We start from the raw sequence: 12,226 nt of genomic DNA on the forward strand, positions 1-12,226 counted from the left end.
TCTGAATTAATGTTAATGTTCGTGTTAAGAGGCTGGATGCAGTGTGTGATCAGAAATGGCTGTATGGCACATGCATATTGCGGAGAAAGACTCTAAATGGTAAAGGTAGACTTACAGACAAAAACATTGATGAACTCCAGCAGTATTGTGGAATGGCAATACGAAACAATACACATGACCCCAAGGGATAAAAGAGCAGTGTGGGCTACATTCTTCCACAAATTATTCACTGACTATACACCTACACATAGTCTTTGCCCAACTGGTGCTGATTCATGTTGCAAGTACCGCAAAGATCAGGCAGCGGGTACAGAGGAACAATTTAGGCACAAAGTAGCATACCATCTGCAGTGGTGGAAGCTACTAAACCAATATATAGAGTGTTAGCTCATTCTGACCTTCTTTTCAAATGTCTCCTTGGTCGATCGCAAAACCCGAATGAGTCTATCGGGAATGTCATTCGGGCCGGCATACCAAAAACGTCTTTGCAGGAATGAAAACTCTATGCTTGGGTGTTTGTGACGCTGTGATAGTGTTTAATGATAGTAATAAGCGAAGAAATAGGGTACTAGAGCAACTTGTTATCACTTCAGGAGCCAACACACTGCACGCCTTCCAACGAATGGATCGGCTTAGCTTCATGAAATCCCAGCGTGTAGCAGAGAATATGACTAAAGAAGCAAGAGGCAGGAAAAGAAAGAACCTTTTAGGTTTGCAGGATGATCAAGAACAGGATCCACATAATGCTGATTATGGGCCTGGTTGTTTCTAGGAGCTGCCATGCCTCCATATGTGAGTTAATATCAAATGATACGTTTAAACTTGCTTTAGTGAAACTGACTTTTTCAAAAATATTTGACCGATTGTCTCGAGAACTATTACAGATGTGTATTTCTAATTTTGCACTATGTTACTCCTAGTATATTGCTGCTGCTGAACCACCAAAACATTTCTACCTGTAACCGTTTTTTACTTACAGGAACAAAAGTGGATTTAAAAAAAATTGAACACAAATATTAAAAAATCGTAACTAACTAATTATTTGTCTATATATTACGATTCTGGTTCAGTAATCAGAAAAGGACTGAAACCATACTTCCCAAAAATTTCAGATCTCTCTCTGTCAAAGGTTCTGAGATAATGGTCATGTACATTGCAAATTTAACATTGTAGGTATAGGATGCACGTGCTCCCCTTAAGCAACGAACGGACCTTCGACTGGCCTACCCAGCCCCTTGACTTGTCACCCAGTGAGCATATGTACGATGGATGTAAGCCACACTGCGTCTCTCTCAGGCGTAGCACGAAATTCGTCAATGCGGCATTCAGATGCTATGTTGTTCCATGCCACAATAAATACAAGACTGTATTCGTGTCTGTGGGGGTGACACCTCATACTGATGACGGTGGACATTAGTTCCGAATGGAATGAAAGATTAATCATTTATGTGATAAACATCTCCACAAAGTCGGATCAATGTCGAACTGGTGCTTCATTGTATACCATACTTCCTTCAGTGTATTTCCATGAAAAAAAAATGAAAAAAGAAGTCGGTGTATCAATTCAGCACCTATAAACGTTAAAAATTAGTTGCGTGTGTCAGAAAATACGCTTCATTTTCCGCTCTAAATTTTACGACATCCGCACCTCGGTATACACACAGGAAAGCGGAAAATAGAGTGCCCAAAGGGAAGAAAGGTACAAAAGCGAAACTTTGCAAATAAGTACAGTGAGATTCAATGGAGAATGATCCAAGGCTGGTGCTAATGCAAATGCCCACAGATCTTACAGTGGCGCTGCATTCAGGCAAGGGACCCTATTTAAGGCCGGTATTACACTATCATATTTCTTTGTCAAAGTTGATATGTCAAATATTTATGTCAAAGAAATTTGTTGGTGTAATAGGGAACTTTGTCAAATATCGCCTGTCGTCAAATAAATATGATCAAATCTAGGGCCTCGCTGTAGATCTGATCCCAAAAGCCGCTTGTCTTCTGTTTACTATAATGTGAAATGTGACCACGTGGAGCGCTAGCACCGCTGCAGCGTTCTGTCACCAGTCGTGTGTAAACATGGCTGCGAAGTTTGTAAGTAGGCTGTTTATGTTTTCTTTATGTTAATAGGCTGTTTATGTTTTCTTTATGTAAGTAGGCTGTTTATGTTTTCTTTATGTAAGTAGGCTGTTTATGTTTTCTTATTGGTAACGTTACGTAGCGCTCTATATGAAAATCACTGGCTGTGCTGTGTGCAGTCTGTGGCTAGTTTGCATTGTTGTCTGCCATTGTAGTGTTGGGCAGCGGCAGCTGGATGTGAACAGCGCGTAGCGTTGCGCAGTTAGAGGTGAGCCGCCAGCAATGGTGGATGTGAGGAGAGAGATGGCGGAGTTTTGAAATTACATATATTATGACTTGTGAAGATATTAAGGTAAATACAGTGTTTGTTCTCTATTAAAATCTTTCATTTGCTAACTATCCCTATCAGTAGTTAGTGACTTCCGTAGTTTGAATCTTTTATTTAGCTGGCAGTAGTGGCGCTCGCTGTATTGCAGTAGTTCCAGTAACGAAGATTTTTGTGAGGTAAGTGATTTGTGAAAGGTAAAGGTTAATATTAGTCAGGGCCATTCTTTTGTAGGGATTATTGGAAGTCAGATTGCGTTGCGCTAAAAATATTGTGTGTCAGGTTAAGCACAGTCATGTAAAATTGTTCTAAGGGGACGTTTCAAGTTTAATTTGTGTTTGCCGTCGACTACAAAATTAATCGAAATGTATGAATCTGATGAGGTGCTTTTCAACGTGAGGCACCCTGAATACAAAAATAGATTAAGAAGACTTGAGAGCCACAAAAATATTGCGGAGGTCTTTAGCCGTGAGATACGGCCCGGCTGCATGGCTGACGAGATGAAAAAGAAAATTAATCGCCTCCGCTCAAGCTACTCTCACGAGAAAGTAAAAGTACGTATCGACATACTTATTTCATTAATTCAAAAAGTCTCTCCGCAGTGCCGCATGATTGTCAGCCGCGTGTGCTGTATGCCACAGCGAATATACCAAAATGAAACTCAGAGAAACACAAGTTATTAACTTATTGAATATTCATTTTTACTTACAAATTTTCACATTAAATGTTGAAAGTGTCCCCCCTATTGTTGAATACACATTTCATTTCGTGTAATCATGTTTCCAAACACAAGCAGTAACATTTCTTTTGCAACAGAAGCAGTGAAAGTGGATATTGCAGTTTTCAATTCATCGATGGATTTTGGACTGTTTTTATAGACAATTGCTTTCGCTGCACCCAGAAGAAAAATTCAGGCGATCGTGGAGGGCAAAGTCCATGTGAACTTATGCGACCACCAAAAACATCACTAAGCAGTGACAATACAACGCGAGCTATAGGCATGATGCACCATCTTGTTGAAAATAACCGTTCAGTATTTCACTTAACACAAGTTCTCCTATGAACGGGTACAGAATATCACTGCAGTATCGTTGTGCGTTTATTGTTTCGTTGAAAAATATGGGATCCACAATCCGACGTCTAGAAGTTGCAATCCAAACTCCTATATTTTCACAGAATGAAGTGGTTCCTCATGAATGCACAATAGACTTGCAGTACTCCACATACGAGAATTTTGCGAGTTCATGTATCCGGATAAATGAAACCACGCCTCATCAGTGAAAAACGTTTCATTAAGAATATCCCTTCCATTGTGTTGAACGAAATTTTTGAACCATTGACAATAATGCAGTCTCTTGCCATGATCAGTATTTTTCAGTTCTTGCACGACTGTCACTTTGTACCGGAAAAGTTCTATTTTTTCCTTACAGCTGTGTGGGCCGTTCCGACACTAACATCGATTTCCTGGGCGAGTTTCCTTACTGACTTGTTTGGACTTATGGACATTTTATTGGAAATATCGAGTAGTTTATCCTCAGACAAAACGCTAGGACGACCACTTCTCGGTGCATCTGTCTCTGAACCCGTACTTCGAAATTTGTTAATCAAATTTCGCACGGTATCTCGATGTGGGAGTGTTGTCTCCAGGAAAACTGAATTAAATGTTTGACGAACTGAAACTGTGTATTTACCGCCAGCTATGACCATTTGTCCGACTAAAAACACATGTTCTTCAGTGATTAGCTTTTTAATAGTGACAAAAAGGAAACAAACGAACAAAGGAACTAAACTTAAACGTTAACGTTAACACGTAACGACACGAGGCAACGATACTACTGACGTTGGCTGAGATAAACGAAACAGTGGAATGCTGGAAGAGTCCACTTGAAGGGAAATCACCCAGGCAGGCGAACAACCATACGGCACTGCGGAGTTTTTGAACACCCGTATGTTCTGAGCTCTCCAGTCTTCTTAATGTGTTTTTTTTTTTACTCAGGATGCCTCACATTGTAAAGCGGCTCATCAGCTTCATACATTTCTATTAATTTTGAAGTTGTGGGACACAAAATGTAATTATTACTTCGATCTACAATAAAAATAGTTCTCAATGCACATACAGTGTATTGAACATTTATTTACTTTCAGATATTGGTCCTTTAGTGCTTTATAATTTGCTTCCCACGTTTCAGGTATTATTTTAGTTAATGCGCACTGTGGTATTGGAGTGCTGTACTGTAAGCTAGAATAACTCTCTCCTGTAGCAAGAAAGCAGAGTGTTACGGTGTGGCTGTCTTCTGCAGATACAGCAGTTCTTAAGTGAGTATTGTGCTTTGTGATATGACGAGATACTTCACTGAGCAAATACTGAAGTGTATGCTCATCCAGTCTTAAGTAATTTCTGTAGGACTTGACGTCCTCCACTAGAAGCTCACGTAACAAATTTTGTGTAATGCTTTTACCGTCTCGTAAAATCCACGGCTTCACCCACGTACATTTCTATTTTTCCCCCGCTTCTCTTCCAAATGCGCAGAGAGTGCAATTGTGGTACATGCAACTGCTGCTCATAATAACAAGTTGTTGTCAGCCATCTTGAACTTTGACGAAAAATATGACAATAGTGTAGTATCCCTGTTTAGCGCCACATCAAATATCTTTGTCAAACAAATTTGAAGAATATTTGATCATATACTTGATCAAATCTTTGTGAAAGGAGTATGATAGTACCTGGTGAACGAGTCATACACGTGACGACCACACCCTGACTCAAGGAGTATGGTAGTAGACGCAGAATGCCAGCTAGATGTGTTAGACGACATTTCTTACAGTTAAGCCAGTTTTGGAGGGGGCAACCATCGGCATGAGAATCGCACGCTGGTCGACACGGAATATGGCTCGCCAGTTCGATCGTTCGGACGATGTGGGAGCAGTGAAAACGAGATGGCATCCATGTGCGACGCACCACGTCTTTAGCGATTAGAAAGACGATAAGGCGAGAGGACCGAAGAGTCTTGTGGCAAGCGATCAGGGATCTTACAGTGACTGGCATCATCATACAAGCAGATGTACGAGTGCCAGTTGTTCCGCAAACCGTTTCCAGACGCGTTGCGAATTTGCAGTACAATCGCTCTTGCTGTACACTGCCGTTAACACTCAGACATCGAAGACTCCGCCTGCAGTGGTGCCAAACCGGAATGGCGTAGACTACCATAGACTGGCAAAATGTGGTGTTTAGCCATCAATCCCCATTCGTTTCGGGGATGGATGATAACAATATACGGGAGTTCAGGCCGCCTGGTTTCACCCACTCTGTGGCGCGCCAAATTGCCCACTAGGAAACGATAACCGAACCTCTCAAGCTGCAGTATGTGGAACCTCAACGGGTCAGCGTTATGCTGATGCCGTTCTTCGACCCCATGTGGGATCTTCATTTTGGGGTTAATTGAATCTCTATATGGTACGTTCAATGAATTTTATTTCTATTCGATGCTCTCCTCTATTTTACATGTTCCTGTGTGTTCCAGATATATTTGGATTGGCCTATCTTAACTACCTCGCCCTATATACAGGGTAGCCCATTTATCTTGACATTTTTGCCACAAGCGAAATAAAAAGTGTCAAGTAAATGTTGTTTGTTACCAAGGGACTATAGCCAGCATGTAACTTCGTCTGTTACGAAGATCTAAATAGCGAACTACAGTTTTATTCGCCTACGCACTTCCTCTTCTCAAGCCCTGTTCAAAAACTTATCACTGTGCACCATTCACGTAGACAAGACGTTGTTAAAAATGTACGAGGGTGGTTTGAAAAGTTCTCGGAATCACCACGAGAGGTCAGCGCTAGCGCAACGAGTTGTTCACGTGATATTCATGGGACTGTTGCCAGTAAACACATGCCACGTCAGTGCTCTTGGAAGTAGCTGTGGCGCTGACGTGGCTCTGTTGTTCCCGCGTAGTGATTTGCCAAGATGGAAAAGATCGAGATCCGAGCAGTGATTAAGTACTTCGTAAAGAAAGATATGAAAGCAAAGGACATTCATGACGATCTCTGGGGTGACTCTGCTCCTTCATATTCAACTGTTGCCAAGTGGACAAATGAATTTAAATTTGATCGAGAGAGCTTAGATGATGATCCGCACAGTGGTGGGCCAAGATGTGTCACTACTCCAGAAATCATTGCAAAAGTGCACAAAATGGTCATGGAGGGACGCCGATTCAAAGTGCGTGAATTTGCTCAGCTTGCCATCTGAAAGGGTATATCACATTTTAACTGAAGAATTAGAAATTAAAAAATTATCTACAAGATGGGTGCCGTGACTCTTGACGCTGGATCAAAAACGCATGATAATGGACTTATTGGAACAATGTTTGGTCCGTTTTAGGAGAAACGAACAAGATTTTTTGTGCCGGTTTGTGACCACAGATGAATCTTGGGTGCACTACTATACCCCAGAGACAAAACAAGTCAAAGCAGTGGAAACATGCTGATTCTTCGCCACCAAAGAAAACAAAGACAATTCCTTCGGCGGGAAAGTGTTCTGGGCAAAAATGGCTCTGAGCACTATGGGACTTAACATCTGTGGTCATCAGTCCCCTAGAACTTAGAACTACTTAAACCTAACTAACCTAAGGACATCACACACATCCATGCCCGAGGCAGGATTCGAACCTGCGACCGTAGCAATCGCACGGTTCCGGACTGAGCGCCTAGAACCGCTAGACCACCGCGGCCGGCCAAAGTGTTCTGGGATGCAAAGCGGATTCTGTTTGTAGATTATCTCCCCACTGGGCAAACAATTACTGGAGAATACTATGTTAACCTCCTGGACAAATACCAACAAAAGATACGCGAAAAAAGGCCAGGTTTAGCAAAGAAGGAAGTCATCTTCCATGATAATGCGCGCCCGCACACATGCGCCTTCGCCATGGCAAAATTACACGAACTAAAGTATGAATTGTCGCCACAACCGCCTTATTCACCTGCACATTTCAGTAATGTAAGCACTTTTTTTCTATTCCGTTCCGAGAACTTTTCAAACCACCATCGTAGCATAAAATTTGACTTTGACTCTCGTGTACTAGCGAACAGTGCAGGCACCTGGCATAGCCTAACTCGTCCCACCTGACGTAGTTCACACCAAAACAAATGAAAACATAAGGAAGCATCATATCGAGCGTTCAACGGACCCTCTTCAGTTGAATGGTTGTATGAGTACAGTATACATACACCAACAGAGAAAAATTGAAAATGCTAGTTATCTGTGGAGAAAGTAAGTTACCAGAACAGTAATTGCTGTCATGCTTTCTTATTTACAATACGGGTGCATCTAAAACAGTACTGCAGCACTTTTAAATGATATGTTGAGTACTATATAGTCCTTATTTATTTACATAAACCTTAAAACGAAGACGATTGACTGACTGGTGTGCAATTTTCTTGTGTTTGTATTTATTTACCGTGAACTCCAGCAAGTCGGCGTGTTACGTTACCCCGGGACGCCTACACCTTAATTGTGTGCGAGTACAAGAGAGTCAAAATCAAATGTAGTGCTACTTTTTAATAACGTAGTGTTTCCGTGAATGGTTCACTGTGATAAGTTTTTGAACAGATCGTGACGAGATGAAGTGACTTACCAAATAAAAATTATAGGGTGCTATTTGAAAAATACGTACCGCTGTTCGTTTCTTAGTAACGAACCAAGTTAGAAGAGAAGCAACCGTGCTGGTTAATGTCCTTCCGGTAGCTAAACATTTGCGTCATATAATATTAATAGCTCATCAGAAACTAGTAAGTTCAGATTTACGCGAACGGCTGCCTGCCATTCTGCTCGCCGGTATTCTAATACCATATCAGGAAACAGTTAAGAACTTGGATGTTACTTTGGATGAGCATCTCAACAGGGCAGAGAATACAGTCGTAGTGTGCCAGAAGACGTCCGCTTGTCTCTATGCTCTCAAAAGTTTCGGAGCGTGTTTCCACAGGACGTGAAACGCCAGCTCGTGCAAGCACTCGTTCTACCGAACCTCCACTATTGTGATGTGATTCAACAAGGCAGGAGTAGTGAAAACAAAGACGGCTAGAACTAACCATGAATGCCTGTGTGCGTTACACCTGCAACATTCGCCGATATGCTCATGTTAGTGCTTCATACTCCCAACTAGGGTGGCTGTGGGCGGACAAATTTACGTCACTACCACACTATGTCTACTTCCCCAGCTCCTCGTCGCGCAAGCACCCCAGTACAATGTTTCAGAGATTAAGCAGCTTTGATGCCATCATAATAGAAACACGGGGTCACTATTGTTTGGTATCCTAACTGTGCCCACTCACAAAACAAAAACTTTTTCAAACTCATTCTCAGTTGCCGCTGTCCGCCTCTGGAACAAACTGCCCCTTACCTTGTGCGAAATTCAATCCCCTGCTGCTTTTAAGAAGAAGTTGAAGCATTTCCTGCTATCATCCTCAAAACGTTTCCCACAAAATTAATGTACAAGGCTACTCCTCCCCACTGTCAAATAGCAAAGCTAGCGTCTCCTATCTTGCTCCTTTCTCTTCTTCCTCTTCATCTATCTCCATTAGCCACACAATCGTCTTTTCCCTTATATTTCCTTAACTGTGTTTCATCATGTCCCTATTCTTCTTCTCCCTTCACCATCAGTTTCCCTCATACCCACTGCTGCTAGCACTCCTATCTAAAATCTGTCTTCATCATAATTTCTAATTATAGCAGTACTTATCATCTACGAATATAAACTGTATGTGTACGTATTTTTCCAAGTTTACTTTTGCAATTGTTTATTTCACTTCACTAGATGTAGTTTAACACGCTTATTAAAACGCATGAAAGCAAAATACGTAGAATGCGTGGTTAGATGTAAGAGAGGGACTGATGGCCCTAATATTACCAGGTTAAATAAATCAATAATAAATAAAAAATGAAATTTTTTTTTTGCTTTTGGTAAAAAAAGTTATTTATTATGGTCAGCATAAAAGGGACATCCTGTATTCATCTACATCTACATCTACATCCATACTCCGCAAGCCACCTGACGGTGTGTGGCGGAGGGTACCTTGAGTACCTCTATCGGTTCTCCCTTCTATTCCAGTCTCGTATTGTTCGTGGAAAGAAGGATTGTCGGTATGCCTCTGTGTGGGCTCTAATCTCTCTGATTTTATCCTCATGGTCTCTTCGCGAGATATACGTAGGAGGGAGCAATATACTGCTTGACTCTTCGGTGAAGGTATGTTCTCGAAACTTTGACAAAAGCCCGTACCGAGCTACTGAGCGTCTCTCCTGCAGTCTTCCACTGGAGTTTATCTATCATCTCCGTAACGCTTTCGCGATTACTAAATGATCCTGTAACGAAGCGCGCTGCTCTCCGTTAGATCTTCTCTCTCTCTTCTATCAAACCCATCTGGTACGGATCCCACACTGCTGAGCAGTATTCAAGCAGCGGGCGAACAAGCGTACTGTAACCTACTTCCTTTGTTTTCGGATTGCATTTCCTTAGGATTCTTCCAATGAATCTCAGTCTGGCATCTGCTTTACCGACGATCAACATTATATGATCATTCCATTTTAAATCACTCCTAATGCGTACTCCCAGATAATTTATGGTATTAACTGCTTCCAGTTGCTGACCTGCTATTTTGTAGCTAAATGATAAAGGATCTATCTTTCTGTGTATTCGCAGCACATTACACTTGTCTACATTGAGATTCAATTGCCATTCCCTGCACCATGCGTCAATTCGCTGCAGATCCTCCTGCATTTCAGTACAATTTTCCATTGTTACAACCTCTCGATACACCACAGCATCATCTGTAAAAAGCCTCAGTGAACTTCCGATGTCATTCACCAGGTCATTTATGTATATTGTGAACAGCAACGGTCCCATGACACTCCCCTGCGGCACACCTGAAATCACTCTTACTTCGGAAGACTTCTCTCCATTGAGAATGACATGCTGCGTCCTGTTATCTAGGAACTCCTCAATCCAATCACACAATTGGTCTGATAGTCCATATGCTCTTACTTTGTTCATTAAACGACTGTGGGAAACTGTATCGAACGCCTTGCGGAAGTCAAGAAACACGGCATCTACCTGTGAACCCGTGTCTATGGCCCTCTGAGTCTCGTGGAGGAATAGCGCGAGCTGGGTTTCACGTCTTTTTCGAAACCCATGCTGATTCCTACAGAGTAGATTTCTTGTCTCCAGAAAAGTCATTATACTCGAACACAATACGTCTTCCAAAATTCTACAACTGATCGACGTTAGAGATATAGGTCTATAGTTCTGCACATCTGCTCGACGTCCCTTGTTGAAAAGGGGGTTGACCTGTATTTACGGTACATAGAGCTGTTAACAAAGGACATCTTTGTCTAACTCCTCCATTTATGTCAGCAAGTCGTTTACCAGGAATAACGTACTTTAAATAATTTATTGCGTCACTGACCACATGGCACACATATGAATACGGTAAGAGAGACATATCCTGGCTGCTGCCGTGGAGAATGAAAACCAGAGTCGCTGGTTGGTGCCGTACCTTGGCCCCTGCCGAGACCAGCGCCTTGGAGACGGCAGCACCCAAGCCGGCTGCACCGCCTGTAACCAGCGCCGCCTTGCCGCGTGGCTCCAGCCTGTAACACCGGCAATCAGCAGACTGTGAGTAACAGCAACCACGCTACCTGCTGTCGACATCACATATTAACTACTAGCAACAGCATGACTAGTGGTATCGGCAATGATTGTGAAGGAAGAAACGAAGATTGGGGTTTAACGAACACCACCTAGATACAAAACCAAACAGGGCGGCTGAGAGCCAAGACTCGGCCCAGGGCAAGATGCGTAATTGGGCCCCATCTAAATGTATAGCAACCAATTTCATTGTTATTTTAAAGAAGGTTTGACATTATTTACAGACAACACAGTTTAGGGAATGTTGGAGATACACAAAGAACACTCACTGATTTTAATTTTAAAAACCAACAGCCTCAGTTGCAAAGTTTATCTATATTTACCTTGGTTTCAGTCGGGATAACCCAACCTTCTTCAGAATAAAAGTAACTACCGTTTGTCCATAGTGGACATCGTCAAGCTAAAACTAAATATCCATAAATTATCGTCAGACTGTAAAAACGTACCCGGCCGGTGTGGCCGAGCGGTTCTAGGCGCTTCAGTCTGGAACCACGCGACCGCTACGGTCGCAGGTTCGAATCCTGCCTCGGGCATGGATGTGTGTGATGTCACTAGGTTAGTTAGGTTTAAGTAGTTCTAAGTTCTAGGGGACTGATGACCTCAGATGTTAAGTCCCATAGTGCTTAGAGCCATTTGAACCATTTTTTGTAAAAACTTATCTGAAACTGTCTCGGTCCCACTTCGCGACCGCGATGCGGCAGCCACGAGCGCTGTACTGGAACTGACCGTAGCGTCATGAGGCCCGCCTAGGCGGACACAATACGTTGCGCCTGCGCATAAACTGTATGACTGTTACTTGTTAGGACAAGACGTGAACTTAACTCCTGATCTTGAGTTAAATTAAAGGTATAGCTGAGGAAAAGGGCGTGTATGTTAACCTGTGCAGAACGTACTTAGGCCGACTGTCTTAACATTTATGAAGTATTTGTTGGTCCTGATATGAGGAAGACATCACGTGCGTACAACGTATGGCCTGTCTAGGAAACTTTTGTGCTTAAGCACGAAGTTTAACCACCTAAATAGAACTTAGGATTTGGAAGGATAATATAAAGCCAACATCGTCATCATTAAGACTAGGTCTACAAACTTTTTGAGACATAAATGTTAAGCATTTGTTTAGCTATGGTTGCAA

The 12,226-nt window shown here is 42.2% G+C and overlaps 1 protein-coding gene across 1 annotated transcript in view; it reads right to left on the bottom strand.

Moving 5' to 3' along the window:
• The window catches only part of LOC126176621 (15-hydroxyprostaglandin dehydrogenase [NAD(+)]-like), a 193,159-nt gene extending 181,328 nt beyond the window's left edge, over window positions 1-11,831 (bottom strand). Inside the window, exons 1-2 of the mRNA XM_049923781.1 lie at window positions 11,821-11,831; window positions 10,943-11,036 (exon numbers count right to left, since the gene is read on the bottom strand). Of these exons, the coding sequence (XP_049779738.1) occupies window positions 10,943-11,036; window positions 11,821-11,831 (105 nt within the window). The remainder of the gene's footprint in view (window positions 1-10,942; window positions 11,037-11,820) is intronic.
• Between the last annotated feature and the right edge of the window lie 395 nt (window positions 11,832-12,226).

Source organism: Schistocerca cancellata, chromosome 3, assembly GCF_023864275.1.
Source record: "Schistocerca cancellata isolate TAMUIC-IGC-003103 chromosome 3, iqSchCanc2.1, whole genome shotgun sequence".
In the NCBI taxonomy this organism is placed as follows: domain Eukaryota; kingdom Metazoa; phylum Arthropoda; class Insecta; order Orthoptera; family Acrididae; genus Schistocerca; species Schistocerca cancellata.